Source organism: Neltuma alba, unplaced genomic scaffold (assembly GCF_004799145.2).
Source record: "Neltuma alba isolate B1F8T4 unplaced genomic scaffold, ASM479914v2 tig00000799_pilon, whole genome shotgun sequence".
NCBI classification, from domain to species: Eukaryota; Viridiplantae; Streptophyta; class Magnoliopsida; order Fabales; family Fabaceae; genus Neltuma; species Neltuma alba.
In genome coordinates, this window is record NW_021632197.1 from 229,918 (window position 1) to 250,096 (window position 20,179).

The 20,179-nt window shown below is 34.1% G+C and overlaps 1 protein-coding gene across 3 annotated transcripts; it reads right to left on the reverse strand.

Annotated features, from left to right (window-relative positions):
• Positions 1-579: 579 nt before the first annotated feature.
• LOC114746011 (protein GIGANTEA) lies at positions 580-11,205 on the reverse strand. Of its 3 annotated transcripts, XM_028934193.1 has the most exons (14): positions 11,017-11,205; positions 10,228-10,301; positions 10,009-10,063; positions 9,752-9,894; positions 9,367-9,638; positions 8,028-8,083; positions 6,885-7,125; positions 6,651-6,801; positions 5,980-6,189; positions 4,375-5,886; positions 2,904-2,972; positions 2,395-2,613; positions 1,774-1,866; positions 641-1,082 (listed from the first exon to the last, which is right to left on the reverse strand). In XM_028934193.1, exons 1-14 carry the CDS (start codon positions 11,099-11,101, stop codon positions 777-779), a joined length of 3,486 nt encoding a protein of 1,161 aa, XP_028790026.1. In that variant the 5' UTR covers positions 11,102-11,205; the 3' UTR covers positions 641-776. The 3 variants fall into 3 exon arrangements, with proteins under 3 accessions (XP_028790037.1, XP_028790031.1, XP_028790026.1); XM_028934204.1 differs by lacking the exons at positions 10,009-10,063; positions 11,017-11,205 and having other exon boundaries at positions 580-1,082; XM_028934198.1 differs by lacking the exons at positions 10,228-10,301; positions 11,017-11,205 and having other exon boundaries at positions 580-1,082; positions 9,989-10,063.
• Between the last annotated feature and the right edge of the window lie 8,974 nt (positions 11,206-20,179).

Here is a 20,179-nt window from a genome sequence, read left to right on the forward strand (position 1 = left end):
CTAAATACACCTGAAAAAAATACTTCAAAATGCTGTATACACCAAAATATAATTTAGAATGTTAGACACAAATGAATTGGAAAAATAGTTTAGGTGACGAATGCACCTTAATCTTTTATATATTAAACATATCATACTCTAATGCCATGAGCAAAGATAGGAGGGACCGATTTATATGAAGTTTATGTGCTTTTTTAATACCGGCATCCCCCATTCTTGAATCCTAACTCAACAAATCTAATACTCTTCCTAACTCAACAAGAGCCTAAAAGAAGTTATCATCAAGCTCTTCTTAGAAACATCAAGAGATTAATATACAAATTTTCGACAAATATAAAACTTAAAGACTCCTACTATAGAATGTCTATCTAAGCCAAATAATTATAGGACCCAAATGTTCTTTCAAATTTGCCTTCCTCTATTTCAATTCATCTTTACTTCACCTCTAATTCAGTTAACCATCTGATCAAATTCGGACAGCACATAGTGAAGTGGGACAATCGTCAAATTGAAGTAAATAAATAAATTTGCACTGTTGAAATTTGATCTAGACAGTCCAAAAATAGAAGTGGAGGGAAGTTGAAATGGAATTATGAGGGACTGGGTTTCATGATGGTATCAGTAAATAAAACACAATTGATTTCTTAAGCAACATAACTAGAATGGCACAGGACGAAGCTAATACTTGCAAACCAATAAAGTTCCATAACTTATGTCCCTACAAATTAAGATTAAAATTAACATAAAATATGAGAAGGGTTCTACATAGTTTAGTCTCACAAGGAAATAGTACAGTCTAATTCCTGGGCAGCTGCATGAAGAAACTCAATAGACAAGCCATTGGAAAGACGGTTGTGAGCTTCCCAAGACAAGCATTTTTCTACATCAGCTTGCCAATCAATCACATACATATTGAAGAAATGATAAGAGGGATTAGGGTTGCGGGTGCCTTCTATTCTGGCCAGTTTAGGACTGGGTCTGATTGAGCCTGTGTGTAAAATATCTCTAAGTACCGATATGCTCAGAGCCCTCACAAGTGCACTGGAATGAGAAAGGCATTTAACAGTAGCTGGTAGGCGACACTGCATGTGATTGCACAGGAACCATATCAGGTGACAGTTAGATTCTGGCCTAAGCCCAGTATTAATTTCTATACAAATAAAGGTTGGCTCAAAATTGGGAAAAAACTAAGTTTAGAGAATTTAACACAACTTCTTAATTAGAGCGGCGCATTTTGATGCTCTTGTTCATGTGTTTTTTCTTTCTTTCTTTTTTTTTTTTTGGGGGGGGGGGGTGCTGGTGTGGTTCCAAATCAAACAGACATAGACCCTCCTACCCATTGATTTGTTAGTGTTACGCTGGATGATAGAATATACGTCTCCTACAACATACTGCTTATGTAATGATAAAGTAGTGTGACGGTGTGTGAACCTCAGTTATAGAGAAGAGTTGTTGCACTCACTCAAACTATTCCTAGCTAAGCCTAAGAATTGCACAGGTCCAAGCCCAACATGATGGACTTGAATTCCAACTCATTCGCCCAAATGTTAAACCTAGGCCCAAGGCCCAAGCTAGCTCACTATCTTGGACCAAGTATACGCCTATAGGCTGGCCTACTCTTCTGACAACTTCAGTCATGAGCGGTGAGTTAGTTAACAAGTAACTCGCATGTCGTGCATAATCAAAGCCAGATTTGCAATTTTCAACCAAAACAATATCATTAAACATGGGTATGGTTTAAATGGAAGTGTCCACAAGGGATGATTTATTTACCTTCAACAGGTTTGAGAGGCCACCTGCCAATGCAAGTCCAGATTCTCCGAACTCCAGGATTGGCCGAACTGCCTTAGCTGTAGCTTCCAATAACTGGCCCATTTTATCAGAAGATTGAAATACGAGAATCAGTAAAAACCAAGTTATGCTCATCTTGAAAAGTAGCAGCAATAAGCCGATACTATCATCTCAACATTGGTTTTTTTTTTTTTTTTTTTGACCAAATCAACATGGGTAACTGGAAACTTTTGCATTAAAAGCCACAGGAGGAAGCAAAGAAACTACAATTGAGTGCTTATTCAATTATTCAGTCGTATTACAGCATCAAGTATCTGTCCTTTTATCTTTGACAAGAAATCCATTAAGATAAAAAGCTTCAAAATACCAAATTAGGGTGCCACATTGAGGGGAAAATGTCAAGTGTGTACGGATGTGTTCTGTACAAAATCACGAAAATTAACAGATGCCAGTATCATGGCGGAATAATATTGAACAGTTCTAGTTGCCAAAATAGAATTATATGATGCAAATGATTCATTATATAAAAAGCAACATATAAAAACGAAGTTCTGTTGCCATGCAGTCATCAAGTAGAGTGAAATTAATCATTTAAGATACTACCTCCAACTGGGGTAACGTGCAAGCTTCTCCATCAACCAGCATCCCATCAGTGGCTCTTAGTAGTAGATCCGATGCGCTAGCTACAATTACCATTGATTCTGCATTATCATGATTCCTCATTAGCTCCACTATCAACTTTACAATTCGCTGGTTGCTTCTCCACATCTTCTGTCCTACATCATCATCTCTGGCAATCCAGGGCTGCAATTTCCTCCCTGCCTGATAAGCAACCAGCACAGGTAAGCGATTATGGTAAAACAACAATAAAAGGGGGCCTCGGGAAAGGGGGGGGACTGTTGATTTGGACATCAGATGAAATCCCCAGCAGGAGATTTTTGAAATTTCTAGGCATAATGAAAGTTTGAGTTCATTGGAATATGAATAGTAATTCGGCAAGTTGAAAAGTGTGGTGTAGAAATGGGAATATTTTTATCAAGACAGAAGCAGTAAGTCAGTGCCAGGGTAAAGATTCAAGAAACTATTTTGTGAACTGCTGGAAAAATCTGGACCTGAAGCACAATTGCTGTAGCTGCTTTTGTTGGTGATGCTGATACAACATTGCATAATGCATCAACAACCTACATAAAAAATGATCAATGATGCACCATTTCAGTGAAAAAAAAAATTATACAAATAAGGCTTAGAACTCCTCAAAAATGCTAAAGGATATAAAAACTTATATCTATAAATATTTCTTGATGCATCACTACTGGATCTGTTTATATAATTGAGCAAACCCTTCAACACTTCCATTTTCCCATGGTTGAAGTTGATATTGAAAAGAAATGATTGGTAAACTTGGGCTTCATATCCTCCTCAATTTTACTGTCAATGTAACACATTTTACAGGATACTTGCATGGTTATTCTTAAACGTCACTCATCTATTAATAATGTACTATACTTGTTTCATTGATTCTTCTCATCCTTACTGAGGGTAAACTTGATATGTTTCAGCTATCAATAAAAGCCATTCGGTTTGGTAGATTTTGCAACACTCAGTTCCTTAACAAGAAATCAACTTTCAAGAGTTTAGAAATATCCTTGCCATCACTATTCACTATGATCTGATTGGCAACTGAGATAAACGAACCACCCTACTCAAGTCTTGCATTGAGCAACTCATACTACTTCATATGAAACTCAAGTATTTCATAGTCCATACTACCCTGGTCCCTATCAATTGACTACCCTTAGTCAGTCAACATCCTCATAACACTTCAATCATCCTTCCCCAGATCAGAATCATCTATAGAGAGTACTTTTGGGAGCTACTAATCACCAGAACTGATATCAAATGGTTGGCATCCAAATGGGAGTGAGAAAACCTCCCCTAAGAGCTAATTATTGAGGGACGAGAACCCCTTAGATGCCATATTACTTTAATCCCTATCACTATCTAATAATCTGGTTAGACTAGAATCTCATCGCAAGGTTTAAGCGGGCTACTTGCATGTGACTTATGTCCCTGCTTCAAGCCAGGGACATAAGTGCTTTCACATCAGGTTACACTGACGGTATTTATAAAAGCCATTCATGGGCATTCTACTAAATGCTTAAACTTTTTGAAATAGTCAATTACCTAAGGATATATCTGGTCTCAATTGCAAATTGTTTTGGCATGTTGCTACTTTCTGTGTAATGCAGACAATTGACCTAACGTATAAAAGCATTTGTGATGGAAAGGAGAGCTTCCTTGTGAATATGAGAATATTTTTAACACGTCGCACTAGGAAATATTCAATTCTTTGCAGAGAAACTGTTTTGAAAGTTTAGGTTTAGGTTGCCTTTTTTACCCTTCCTGTGTACAAAGGATATGCCTCTACCATCCTCATCTACAACTTCAAGAGTCTGATTCATATGACTATCTAGTATTGTTAAATCATGAAAACCATAAATTTAACATCCGTTGTAAAGTAAATTCTTCCAAATTTCTAACACAGGCAAAGGAAGAATAATTGCTACATCAGTTAAAAGATACCTGTCTCCATCCCTGTTGGGCAGAAGTGCTTTCCACGCAAGGTTGTGTTTCAGGAGATGCAATTAATTTGTGCCATAGCAGTGAAACAACTGAGAAACATAATTCTTGTTTCTCTGCCAGCATGGATCTCAGAAGTATTTGTGTGCTGCAATTAAATCCTATATACCTGTCCATGGTAAGGAAGTTGGCTAGATCCGAAGCATCCAACGAGAAACTTGTGATACCTTTACCCAATGCATACCCTGATGCTTCATTTGAGTATGAACCTTTGGCAGATCCATGATTAGGTTCAGAAGGGGTTAAATCCTCCTGAGAAAGTGAGACAGATGTCTGCCCAGGATCAAAGCAGCGAGTGTTTTCAGATTGATTTTCTCTGCCAGCATGAATTAAGTTTGCTTCCAATGGCTGCGCCTTGTTAACAAATGATGCAACTGTTTTTCTGTGAATGTCTATGAGATTGTATAAGGACGATGCCCTAGAGTGAATTTCATTGTCCCATCTGCACCGCATCAAAACAGACAGAGCATGCATGCAAGCTTTTGACTGTCTGAATAATTCAGAAACATGGGCAGCGACCATCGCTGCAGCAACTATTTCATTTGAGCTGTGACTCCATGGAGTGCCAACAGAAGATGGCTTCAATGAAAATAACGCCTCTAGAATTGTTAAAATTCGGCAAGTGTGGCGTATTGCTGAATTTATACCACTTTGCAAATCATGTGATGATTTATTCACCTCAACAGGCTTGGATTCATCTTGTACGTTGGTGGATGTTGAGTGGTTGCTCCCTGTTGAAACCAAAGGGAACAACTGAAGCTCACAGGCAAGAGCGCATACAGCAGCCAAAACATAGGAATCAAATGCGGCCACAGGGCCTTGTTTCTTCAACTTCTTATTATTAGTTTCTTTCTGACTTTCAGATATTGCTTGCACGTCCCCAGCGCTTTCCTCTGCCAAAGAATTATCTTCACCTCTTGGTTTCTCACTTCTGTTGAATCGTGCTTCATGACTAACACAAACTGTTAAAACAACAAAAAGTAGACGAGAAGCTAGTTCTACAGATGCACACGATTCTAAAAAGAGTGAATGGATCATAGTACGAAGTTCTGCCACAGCAAGGTTTTTGGAAGCAGACTCCATTCCAGAGAAGTATCTAGTTTTCCTGTTATGTTCTCTGGATGGCTCAGATGGAAATGTCCTCTTTAGAATAGATTCAACCGTAGCAACAAATATTTTCATTAGACAAGCTTCAGAGGGGCTCCCGCAAGGAAGATATTCCAAGACCTTAAGAAGAGGTATATACAAATTCCAAGATAGTATCGGAGTTTGCAATGGAGTAGCAACAACTATCTCTGGAAGATCAACAGCCGATGAACTCAAAGGTATCAGACCATAAGCTGCTTCCCAGATGGTACAGATTCTCCATTCAACCTCAGGACCATGGGCACAAAGCATTGATGCAATGCCTTGGGCAGTAGCCTCAATAGTAGCTTCAGCTGCAGGAACTTCTATCTGATCAACAAAAATCATATTTTCAGTATAAAATACAAAATCATCATCAAAGCAAAATAAAAAGAAGGATGTGCTACTGAAGATGAACAATACCTGCTTTCTATAGGATGAAACGTAACCACCCAAAGGTTCATGCTGAACTTCAATTCCATCAACTTGCCTAAGCGGAGGAAATAGTAATGCAGGTTGTGAAAGGATGCGGAAAAGCAAAGCAGCTGCAGCATCAGCAGCTATACCAGCTCTCATGGACATTGCAGTCCCTATAGCACGCAGGAAATGCAAATGCATCCAATTTCTAGGAAGCTGTATTAACATATAAAACAACACAATGGTTAATATACAATTAAAATGAAATCTTTAAAAACCACCATAGCCTGCCTCCCGTCTATTTCATAATACATACCTTAGTCCAATTTTATTTTCCCCTCACAAAAATACCCTCCACAATATGTAAAAGGATGCTTTAGTTTGAAAAATGTGTCTTGAGTTAATTGAGGGTGTTTTAGTTAAAATATATATATAATTGAACTAAAGTATAGCCTGATTAATTTTCAAGGGAGGTCCAAATAATTTTTGTAAAACTCAGAGGATTGACGTGTAATTTAATCTTTCAAGCAATTGCCAAAACCTTGTGTCTAAGTAATAGGGCTTTGCAAAAAAGTTGAGAAATAATCACCTATCTTCTATAATGCTCAAAACTGATTACCAATTTAGCATCTAAGCAAATTTTTCCTGCCTCAGCATATCAAATTTATACAGCTTACCCTAATGCCAGATGCATAATCTTCAGCAGCTCGAAGAAGCTCCACAAGCTGCACGGCAGCATCAAGTGCATCAGGAGCCCATGATGGGGGAGCCTCTAGCAATCCAAGAAGTAGTCTTTGCGTGGCACTTGGAGTAGCTATGGCATAATATCTAAATAAATTAGGCATGTAGGCTTAGTCAGATATGTACACCCAAAGACCAATAACCGCAAAAGGTAAAGAGTTTAGAACAACCTATGAAATAAACGTGCATATGGTTCAAGAGCTGGTAATCCTGCAATAAGATGCTCATCCAAAGCTGTTGTGGGAGGAGGAAGTAAGAGGGCAGGGACAGCTGCTGCTGTTAAAGTAGCAGTCTCATAGCGAGCTACTTCATCATCACAAACACTTAATATAACACCAGCACCATTGGCAACGGCCCACCTAGGAGTTGAAGGCATGAGCTGAGGATGTTTTCCAGAACCACGGGAAGAAGCTAGAGAATTTTTTTAAAAAAAAGTGATATTAACAAATCTGTTAGAGAAATCCTCCATATTAACAACATAAGTAAGAAAATAGCATGACAGTACTAATAAATAATCTTGTTTTATTGGGGAAAATTATCAACTGATTTGTTCCTGGATAATTAAAATGATGAGTGAGTGTAAAACTCCTACATGCGTTCCAAGTGTTTTTTTTTTTTTTTTAAATGTGAATTGGGTCCAAAGGGTTCCAAGTATTTTGAAGTTTGTCATTAGAATTATATTAGAGGAGCAATATTTAGATTTACTATAGGCAAAGTGGCATTATCAAGTTATTTTAAGTATCAAGATGCAATTATATAAAGAGAAGATAAAAGACAAATAACAATTAAAATATTCAAAAGATCATTGTAACAAGAATAAAGACAGAAGTTTGAACTTGAATGCCTAACCGCAATTGGAAACCATCCACATATAGCAATTTCCATTGTCCTTTTTGGAGCCAGCATCCACTAATTTTGGCACCAATTAGTGGACACCCAAATAAGGCAGCAATGTGACTTTCCCCAAAAAGTGGGGGATTGGTGATTTTAAGCAGGTATTTTCCATCATTTCCTTCTTTTTATAAGTTAGGCTTTTTATTCCTTTTCTAGTTCCTTATGTCCATCCCCTATGTTTTGCTATCTCAGCATTTATCCTGTACTGCATGTTTTGTGGAATTATATTGAAAAATGCTTAGCTTTTATTTATTCTGTATTGTGCTAAGTAAACAACTATCTCAAAGAACATCTCAAGTATTTTAGTATGAATGTCTCGCACATTATTTTAGTATTGTGTAAAGAAATCATAAAGAACAGCAAGTTATACAAAAAACTAAAAAAAAAAAAATTTAAAAAAAAATCAGGATTTAACTTACCAGCTGCAGGTGGCCTGAGTTCTCCTGCAGCATATTTACCCATAACACCACTGCACCTGCCAATGCATGAAAATATAAATTTGACCTCTGTGCACTTAAAGCCCCAGGGGTAAGCAAGCCATTGATCACATTTGTTACAACAAAGAGGCTTGATAATTACTTTCAACTAAATGGTCTAATCTAATTACTTCATACAACAATAAACCAATAGAAGATCCAACCAAAGTTGGTAGCTTGGTGCTAAGCTTTTTCATTTAGTTAAAAATTAAAGAGTTAAAACCAAAATCAGGCATGTTGCTGTAGCACATTTTACCAGCAGAAAAATATGAAATGCAAATCCATCGCCCACCCAAGGATAACGCTACAGTTTAATTACTTAAAACTAATGAACATGAGTCCAAATACTTCCTTTTTATCTCTTTATTGCTTGGAACATTCTCCACAAAAGACACAACAACTAAGCTCAAGATACGTACATTTGCACCAAACAAATTGAACCACACATCAAGCCTACCAAATCTAATTCTATAGCTGGCAAGCAGGTGGGGATGGCAATGGGCATGATAACGTGGGTCTTCAAAAATTGTCCTAAATCCATTCTTTTATATTGTCTTGTACATGTCTCATGATGCTGTGGGGTTTTATTCTTTCTGCCACACGTGCAAACTGGCAAGTATTCTTTCATCCCACATCCAGCCTACCCCAAAATAAGAAAGATAACAACTTTTCTCTTCCGAGAAAACATCTTTCAAAATCAACCTGTTCGTCCATATAGGAAAAATTTTCACAAGAAAGAGAATTACAATCAAGGGAAGATCAGGCATTTAACAAAACAGGGGGGAAATGCAATAACTCCATCCAGACTCACTATAAAATATTTATTCAAAAAAGGAAAAAAGGAAACAGAAAAGGCAGGAGAATCAAAAATGCTCCAATGATGCCTAACCTCGTAGCCTTAGAAAAAAGCATGCGATAAAATAAACATCAAATGGAAGCTAAAAATACAACCCTTTCACATCCCATACTTAATCAGAGAAAGTAAATATTTTCAACCAAACAAAAGAACTTATAGTTGTTCGCACCATGAGAATAGAGAATAACATGCTAAAGCTTTATCAAAGCCAAAATGAAAACACTCTGAATAATAAAGCTTAATCTACAAGAAGAACCTAACGATGCCTAACATGCTAAATGACAAAGCCTAACTGAATTTATTTACCTTTCTCTTCTTAAAACTAATAACTTTTGCAGGCAACAGTCATACCTAGATGATTTATATCACCTAACAAAAGAAGAAAAACCAAATCATAAGTCACTTCATATTCATAAAAGTACTCACCAGCGGAAATAGTCACTTCTAATTCCCAGGGGTGCAGCCAGCAATATGTCAGTAATCCAAGGAGACAAAGGCCTAACAGGCTTCTTTTCTTGTGGTGTGGAATGATGGCTAGATTCCCCATCAACAGCATTACTTGTTGTTGCATGGCTTCCACTGGTGCTTCTTTCTGTTATGCTATGTTGCCTTTCTATTTTGAACATGGGGCGATTGTAATGAGTTAAAATTCTCAAAATTTCACCACACGCCAGTGCCCATTGTTCAGAGTATTCATTCTGTAGATTGAGACAAAAATTAAATGAAACTCCAATGCGTCACCAACAAGAAACATAAAGGTCATAAATCAAATTACTTAAAGAAATTCAGAATTTCAGCCAAGAGATTATACCTCACTTTCTGGGCAGACTAAGGATATGAAAGAAGCAAATGGAGGACTAGTCTTATCATAGGCTAGTAAACCATCAATAATACATGAAATAATTGGAAGTACAACTGCATGCCCATGCTCTGGATGATGAAGGACAAACGTCGCTGAAAATCATGAAAATATATAAATTATTGTACATAAACAGAAATAAATTCCAAGCAATAATATCCACATTGAATCAACCACGATGTAACTAACATGAGTTTAAGCATAAATACCCAAAACATCATCAAAGAGGAGCATTTCCTTTGAAGGATAACGGTTTCGGATCAACTATCAGAAAAATACAAACCAGTTAGCACCTGATACAAAACCTTGCACTTTATAAGGTACCAAAGAAACTAAAATTTCCTTGAGTCTAATATGTGATATAGCTCGTATATATTTCTCTTTATGATTTCTTGTCTTTCCCATAAACTAAGTTTTACGAGTCGTACCTCAGCAATATCATCAGGAAATTGCTCTGATGTAAACTGAACAAAGTACTCAGCATAGGCAGCAATTTGATCCTAGGTATAAGCAGACATAAATGAAACAGTAGTTAAGAAATGAGACCTTTCCAATTGCAGAAGATGAAAGAATTCATAACTATATATATCTGATAATATTTACATTCCAAATAATCAATAAGACTACACTAGTTTATGGCTATAATATGGACAGAACACGTATCTAATCATTTCAGTTTGAGAAAACATGCAACAAAACTGAGAAAACATGCAACAAAACTGAAAAAGGAAGCACCAAGCAGAAATGGTTAGTCCATGCAAAAGAGAGTCCACCGAATTGATAATGAATAATACCCATTGCCAAAATCAGTATTAGGTAATCAAAGTAAATTTGAAAATGTAGTTATTCTTGAGAAAGCATATTTTCTTGACTTTGATTGCAATACAACGAAATTTATTTTTTCAGTTCAAAATGTTCAGAATAACTACAATCATGTTATAACATATCGATAAACATGACACCATTTTAACTCAGTCTCTCTCAAAAACATTCACGCAGAACTTTCAAAATAGCTGGAAGGTCTTGAGATATTCATTTCTTCTCCAATCTCCATCAAATGCTTCATCATGAAGATTGAAATATTATTCTACGTAAAAACATGCACAGATTTTGGGTTACTGAAAAATATAGTGCAACTGATAATTCACCACCCTGGACTAAGAATAAAAGTAGATCAGAAGAATATCTAAGAAAACAATAGGCATTAACAAGATACCTTTTTTGCTGACCATCCGGTGGGGGAGGCCAGAACAATGAGGAAAACTGAAGGCGGTCAATCCACCTTTCACCGGAAGCAGACATTGAAGGAAATATCTAGTTCCAAGGTATTTCCTTATGCCTCAATAACAAAACCAACTACCCAAAGTCGAGCATAAACCAGCTTCCAATCAAAAGTCAAATATCCTAATTCAACATTCCTCTTCAGGGTGCACAGCTATTGTTACCTGAGCATTTACAAGCAAAAAATCCAAATCAAACTTTAAAAGCATTTTGAAACCAAAAATAAATAAAATCCAATAAGAACGCAGCAAACTGCATCTCCCTGAAAATGGCAGCAGCTTACTACAAAAGGTGTGTTGCACGACAGACTGAGTCCTTCCACTTGTGATTTCGTAATTTTGATTTCACTGTAAACCCAGAAAAATTAAATGAATTTCCCTTTCGAAATATCAAAATCAGTGAGGCGATATATCTGAAACAGAGCCCAACCAAACCCAACAAGAATCTCCAAGCCAAACAAAAGAAACAGAGAATGAACACGAGCCTCCGTGGGCAATGAAGCAATTCTCTTAACAACCAAACAGCTGAAAAATAGTCTTCAAAAGCTCAAAACAGAACCAAGAGACTCACCCCAAATATCTCAGCACAGCACAGATTAATCCCACAGAAACCCAAAAAACTAATAATCGAAAAAAAGAAAACCCTTCAAAAGAAGAATCAAAACGAAGAACAAACTGTCTGCCCACCCAAAAAAAAAAAAATGCAACAGAAAATTAAAAAAAAAAATAAGTACCAGTGCAGTTGTAGTTTGCAGAACTGATCGGTGGTCAAAGTAAAATTTCGGAGAAGAGACGGAGAATCCGGGAAAATGGCAAGAGAGAAAAAAAATTGGGAGTGATTTTATGGGGGAAAGTATTAGGGGTGCATGAAATATTAGTTGAAGATTGAGAGGTGGTGGAAGAAGGAGAGAGGGAGAGAGAAAGAGAAGATCTTTAGGAGGGCTGAGAAGCTCGGAATGAGATCATACGTGGCGATGATATTTTCCTCTCGCTATAGAGAGGCTCATTGTCGCGTCATGTTGCTTCAAAGCATGCTCCCTCCTCTCCCACCATCCATGCCTCTATTTGCATACATCCCTGCCCACATCCATACCCACATAACCATTCATCATCAACTAATAAATCAATCATTAATTCATTACGCCAAAAACCAAGACTTCAACAATTCATGCTCATTTTATGCTTTTTATTTAAGAGATGAATAACTAATTCTTAAGAATTAAAAAAATATAGCTCAGGGCTTCAGGCTAATTGAAATAATAAATATTTCCTCCGATTTTATACATAAAATGCAGGTTTTTGTGATAGGTGCAATGTCTGAAATTTTAGTCAATTTTTTTTGTCTTCAGAGTATTTTTAATATGCTTTTTGTCTGCAAGGTTATTTTTAATAGCAAGATATATTTTTATATATTCATTGTTATTGACAAATTTTAGCTAACTTTTTTATTTATCTACGTAATTTAGTTATTTTTATATTGCATATAGAGTATGTTAAAAATACAAATTTTTTTAGAAATACCCACATTCAATAATTAGTTAGTGTTTTTTAACAAGTGATGTCATTAAATACTCTTTTCAATGAAGGTACGAAAGAAAAAAATTTAATAAATACTACAAGTAAAAGGTTGTCGATTCTTATAAATAAATCAAGAAAACCGAAAACAGAACTGTTGTAAAAATGTACGGAAGGAATGTTAGGGTATAATCAATATATTTTTGCGACAATTATTATGAGGTGCCAAAAAAATAATTATCAAAAAATTTTAATGACAAGTGAGTAATTATTATTTTTTACACCCGAACTTATCATTACATGTTGTATGAGATGTCTTAATAATTATGTTTCTTCCGTGAGACTTCATAGCAATTTTTCTTACATTTTTCACTTGAACATGCTTGCAATATACTCCCTTCATCCCTTATTACAAGAAACAACTATCAAAATCATGTAATTCAAAATTTTGGTTAAATTTAGTGAGAAAACAATAGATGAGCAAGATATATACATATTTTTTTAATTATATTCTTATTTCTAAAGAAAGTACATGAAAGATATGAGTAAAATTTATTACAGAGAGATAAATAAGTGGCATTTTGACAGGAAAAAAAAAAGGAGATAATAAGTGATATATATTTAATGAAAATAAAAATAAAATACTAGTTTAAAATTTCAAACTTAGAGAATTCATTTCTTATATTTGGAAATATTATTACGAGAAAGACTATTTTTTTATGAAAAGCGCCAAAGGCGCCAAGGCGGTACAATTTATAGAAAGTAATAAGTAAATAGTGTATCTCACCTTAAAAATGGTTTTCTCCTTCTCCTTCATGTTTTTCATTAGAAATACATTGAATTAAATTTAAATGTTTGTGATTTGATATTTTATAAAAATATTATTAAAATATTATATTTTTTATTTCGTAAGTTTAATAAAGAAAGAGTGAAAAAAATCACTCTATAAATTATTGAATTTGAACTGTTTAAATTTTATAATATGGTAAAGATGAGAAGGAAAGATTTAAGGGGCGGAGGGGAAAAAAAAAAGTGGAGCGATTATTAACCTAATGCTTTTATAATATTTTCATGTTTAGTTATATGATATATTTATCTTTTTTTTCCTCATAGATTGCACTTGAACAATATAATGTACAAAAAGTGCAATACAAGAGATCCAAATCCCACATAAATCGTGGAAATCAAGCCGACAATATATCCCTACATTATTATCTAGCAAATTCTGTATATGTAATAAATATGTTCTATTTACTGTAAGATTTTTACTATTGCTTTTCATCGAACATCAGAAATCTTCCAAGTATAAAGGACTTCTACAATAATCGGATTTAGGGTAATATGTTTGTAACTGCAATATTTCTTACAATCCAAAAATGAAACAATTTTAATGAAGCGTCAATTAATATTAAATTATTTTATTAATAATAATAAAGGGCGTTGGCTAATAATAATAATAATAATAATAATAATAATAATAATAATAATAATGTATTTTTATTATTTAATTTACTATAATTAAAATATATGTAAATAACCAAAATTAGCTCATCTATTAATATATAAAAGCATAGTACAAGGCTTGAGTAGCTGACAGCACGACATGTGGCATTGTCTATGGATAGATAAATGTTCTTTTTTTTTTTAACAAAAAATCCCACCTTTTTTAACTATTTTTTTTGTGGTAGTTTTTTAAATATATTTGGATAATTGGTGGTTTTTAAATTGAGTATGAGGATATAGGGTTATATATGATCGTGGCAATTTTTTATTATATATTTAAATATCTTTAAATGCAATTTTCTACAAGAAATCCCTAATAAAATCATATAATTGTTTCTTTTATTAATTATTTAATAAACCAAAAATAAATCTAAAAACGTGTGGGTATAATCACAAAATCCGGATTTTGCGTACCAGTTTTTATTATTATATATTTAAATGCAATCTTCTAAAAGAAATCCCTAATAAAATCATATAATTGTATCTTTTATTATTATTAATTATTAATAGACTAAAAATACCAGTAAGCCACACCCTTAGAGTGTGGGCATCATCACACTTTGTTAAGTTTCATTTGACAGCATGTTTTTGTAACCCACATTCGTGATGTGGTCTCGTGTGCAAATCATGCCCATGTTGTATGACGCTTGCCTTGACGGTTATCTCCTATAGTATCTGCTCATAAAAGTGTGAGCACGATTCTAATGTTCCTTCATGTTCTTCTCCCATTGTTGATAGTGTCAGTCTAGATTTTGTGATTATAGGTGTTATGGCTCCCATTCTTGATGCAATTCGTTCCCTTAATCCTAGTAGGAAGAATTGGCATATTAGAGTTCGTGTAGTTTGTCTGTGGACCATGTCTGGTTGTTATTCCCATGAAGAACTCTCCTCCATTGAGATGCTCCTTCAAGATGAGGATGTGAGTAATGCATTAGTATCATTCCCTTTCCCAACATGTGGTATAAATCAATGCTTCCTGTGTGTGCAGGGTGATAACATACATGCTCAAGTTAAGAGTTCCTTCTTACTCGTCATTTGAATAACTTTACAGAAGGAAAGCTTTGTGTTATTTCCTACTTCATGGTTACACCAAATTATGGGTCATACAGGACAACTAATCACCCATATCAGATGAACTTCATGTATTCCACTGTAGTCCGTCCCCTTCCGGAAGATGATTGTATTCATCAGTTTGGATTTGCCTTCCGTTCATTCGCTCATATCTTATCAAATCAGTTTGATGATCGCTACTTGATTGGTCTATGTTGTGTTGATATTTATCTTATTCTGATCTCATTTATGGCTTTTTATCAATCCTACAATTCTCGAGGTTGATGATTTTATTACCAAGTATGTACTGCCTACATAAAATTATTTGAATTCAATATTCACATATTTCCTCCATGAGACAATACATCTTCCAAATTGGTCAGGTTAAAATCTGTGGGCATAGATATCAATGAAGCTCCCACACGTATCGTGCCACAGCCCATTAACTTTATTGAAGATGAAATGTTAAGCACAGCTTATCGGCGCAAGATTTCAGAGCTAAGTTCAGCACCCATTGTATGTATTTTCCAGTTAAAGCTATAATAATATTAATAACAAGAAAGTATATTTCATGGATTGTCTTGTGTTGTAAAAGCATTTCTTTATTAAATACAGGATACAGTTGTGTTAGTTCTTGCTGACATAGTTGGTATCTGTTTTGATCGTGGATGGTATTATTATTGTTGTAAGAACTGTGACAGATGGCTATGGATTTTATTGCCTGAATTGCTCTCAAATAATAGAGATTACATTTCCGAAGTTAGTATAAGCGTCTATCGTCATGCAAAATTCAACTTAGATCTATGGGTTACATTACCTGTTTTGTTGTCATCTGGTTATGTAGATTTATGATGCACTACAAAGTTAAGGATGAGTCTAGTACATGCACTTTTGTTATTTTTCATTTTTTTTTTCCGTTAAAGCCACAATTCAAAATTCTATCAAGATTTGGCATGTGTTGCCTTTGGGCAAACTACAGCTTCCTACTTTTCAAGATCCACCAGTTCAATTGTTCAACTTATTATCTGACATCACCCACAAAGCAATCATTTTCATATGCATGTTAGGACATATAGCATGATGTTTGCTTTTCATCTATGGGTGAAAAAATAAATAGAAATGTTAATGAGGAACATGAACCTTATGTGTATAAGCTGAGTGGTCAAAATATGTATTTGATTGATAGTATACTCCCTACAGATGGAGCTACTCCAAAATTTGCTTAGTTGTACATATATGATACATCAAATGAAGTTGCCAATAGAATTTCTGCAACAAGGTACAAATAGTGTGATTTGATCAACTTATATTACTTGCTTATTGTTTGTTCTTATTACACACGTTTTAAATAATGCTTTTCCTTTTTCCTAATTATCACTATTTACTTTTCAATGGAGATAGTAGCACATCATCATCAGTGGATATTTCTCTTGTAAAGATGCTGCAGAATATGCTAGATGAGCAAAATAAGTTAGTAAAAGTATTCCGTCGGGCTCGTGATTATATTCATGCTCATGAGGGACAAACTATCAAAATTAGACTTATGCAAAAGCTTGGGAGAAATATCCGTCAATATGATATGCCAACCTTTGAATATGAGATAGCTGCTTTAATTATAGGAGATATTGGATCCACTAAATACGACTGAAATATCATCGTTCAATACAAGATAGGATTATTACATAGGATACATGAAAATCATCCTGACTTTTTGCCTTAACAGCATCCATTGCTATTTATGTACGGTAAGAGGGGACATGATGAAAAAATACCTCATGTGGTAAGAGGAGAGGCACCAGTAGTCAAGATTACCTATGTTTCTATGTGTGAGTATTTTGCTTACATGATACAGGACAGGAATACTGAATATTCATCAATATTGCACAATGGAAAACTTCTCCAACAATTTGTTGTTGATGCATATACAATGATAGAATTGTACAGGTTGACCTTTATAAGGAATAACCAACAACAACTACGAGCAGAAATGTATAAAGGGTTAACAAATGCTTTGTTGTTGGGTGAGACTGATGCGGTTGCAAGAGGAAAAAAGATAATCCTTCCTTCATCATTTACTGGAGGAGCACGCTATATCATAAATAATTATCAAGATACAATAGCAATTTGCAATTGGACTTGTTATCCTCAACTGTTTATCACATTTACCTGTAACCCAAAATGGCTAGAAATTACAAGAGCTTTAGAAGAAGAAGATTTACGACTTGAAGACTGTCCAGATTTTCTAACAAGAGTTTTCACATGAAATTGGAGCATCTCATGCAAGATTTGAAAAAGGGTGATATTTTTGGTCCTATTAAAGCAGGTCCGTTTGCATATTATTTCATTAATCATATCTTATCATCTTCTCTATATTATTGTTTTTCACAAATGAGTAATAGTAATCTAAATCAAAATTATATTACAGTTGTTCATCTTTCTCATATGTTGCCAAATTTTTTACAGCATTGTATACAATTGAATTCCAAAAGAGAGGCCTTCCCCGTGCTAACAGAAGAGAAGAGTGCAATCTACAATGCAATAATTGACACTATTCATAATGTGCAGGGAGGGCTGTATTTTGTTTATGGATATGGAGGAACTAGGAAAACATATTTATGGCAAACATTATGCGCATCATTAAGATCTGAAGGGAGGATTGTCCTTACTATTGCATTGAGTGGCATTGCATCACTTCTATTATCTAACGGTAAAATAGCTCACTTACAATTTGCAATCCCTCTTACCATCATTGAAGATTCAGTTTGCAACATTAAATAGGAGACACCACTAGCAAAACTTTTAATGCAAGCCTCCTTGGTAATATAGGATGAAGCACCAACCGCAAACAGACAATGGTTTGAAGCATTGGATAGAACATTATGAGATATCATCAGAAATGATCCTAATGCTATAGGAAAACCATTTGGTGGAAAAACTGTGGTGCTTGGAGGAGACTTTAGGCAAATACTCCCTGTCATACCACGAGGTGGGCGTGAAGACATTGCCTTTGCTACTATTAATGCTTTATACTTGTGGAATGAATGCATTGTCTTCACACTGACTAAAAACATGAGATTAACCAAAGGTCATTACACGGATGATGTAGATGTAGTAACAAAATTTTCATAATGGATTATTTTTGTTGGTGATAGCAATGTTGACATTGAACCTCACACAGAAGATGTTATTACCATACCTGGAGATTTGTTATTGTTTCCTTTAGGAAATCATATGGATTGCATTGTTGACAGTACATATCCAAGTTTGGTTGACCACCTAGGCGATGGGTCTTACTTCAGGGATCGTGCTATCCTAACAGCTACATTATCTATTATTTATGATGATATTAACAATGAAAATTCAGATATCATTTGAATGGGGTATTTTCACTTCATATTTTTATTTAATGTGTTGCCTAAATGTTTGTTCAAATTTCATGGGAATACACATTTGATTCTATGTCATATGTCTATACTTACAACTTTTATTTTTTTAGCTATTTATCTTCTCAATTTTCAGTATAAGTAATAATTTTAAATAGAGTATGCTACTGGCCTATGCAATTGTCTGATAATATTAGGGCTAATTATTAGATTATTTAGAATCGAGTGCTGGGTGACTATTTTCTACATTGACAATGGTTTGATTCTTATTTTTTAATCATTTAAAGGAAATAAGTGGGAGGTGGTAGGATGGAGAACACCAAGTATTGTGTATCTTTCTATTTTCTGTGTTGATGAAAAGGAATCAAACATTCTTTCATGCATTAGATTTTCTTTGTCTATACATATCTTCCCCTGTAATTACTAACTAAGATAATATCATATCAGGCTCAAACATTTATTTTTCCTTTGTAATTATTAACTATCATGTTATGATATGACACTATTGCATCCAATGTCTTTCAAATGGCTAACCATTTTATTTTCATTTGGTTTTTTATATGGTAAGAGAACATACTTGTACTAGTTGCTGTTAATTCTTCACATCATTTTCTCTCTTGCACATCACAGCACCAAGATAGAGTATTCAAAGTATATTTAAAAAAAAAAAGAGTATTCAATTTACTTTTTTTATATTACAACTCTGACACTCATTATATTCTCTATAGAGAGCTTAAACTTTAAACTCACAAGCCCATATGAAAAAAAGACTTAAAAAAAAGGCATATAATAACAAGTTTATATAAATTAATAAAATTAATTAAAATGAATTATTTCTTGTAATTAAAATGTCAAACTTACCCTCAATTAAAGTCATTAATTAGAAATGTTTCGTTTTTCTTTTCTTTTCTTTTTTTTGCCAACGAAAAGTTCGGTCATATAATCACTAATTAGTAATAACAGGTAGTAAAAATAAATTGTTTAGACAACATATGCTATATTATTAAATATGCATAGGTTCTTATAACAAAGACAGGAAAATGCACAGAGTTTAAAAAAAAACGCATCAAAAAATAATAATAAAAAAGCACATCATGGACAGGGAAAGAAAAGGGTTTCGGAATGCATTTCAATTGCCAAAAAGTAGTAAAGTGATGATCAGCTGAGGTGATTTTTATCTTTGAATTTGGATAATAAATTTTTCGTAGATTGTCAAGCAAAAAAAAGTTAATTTTTTTTACTATTTTGAATTGTTCATATGAGTTTTTATGATAAATAAAGTTAATGACTCCGAATTTTAGGTGCCAAAAAACTATTAATTTTAAACAAATTTTAATATTTTATTCAATTTTAAATATTTATTAATTCAAAAGTTTTAGAATTGTAAAAATTAATTTTTAACTTTTATAAAATAATTAATAAACTATATAAAAATTGTTATTGCTATTATCTATCTTTACCTGCGGATTTTTTATTTTAATTAACTTATTTGCTTTTTTTCTCAACTATAAATGGTTCCTTAATCCATGTATACAATGTTTAACTTTCTCAGCTATATAGTGGCAAAAAAACATTATCATCTATATAATAATAGTACTACTAGTATGGTATTCTTATGATAAATGAGATTCAAGTTTAAATGCTCAATA

Excerpts from the sequence above, each read along its gene's own strand:
- LOC114746011 (XM_028934193.1), bottom strand. The coding sequence starts at position 11,101 with ATGTCTGCTTCCGGTGAAAGGTGGATTGACCGCCTTCAGTTTTCCTCA. Across the intron at positions 7,126-8,027 it reads ACTCAGGCCACCTGCAGCTG|CTTCTTCCCGTGGTTCTGGA; the intron begins GTAAGTTAAATC and ends AAAATTCTCTAG. Across the intron at positions 6,802-6,884 it reads TATGCACGTTTATTTCATAG|ATATTATGCCATAGCTACTC; the intron begins GTTGTTCTAAAC and ends TAATTTATTTAG.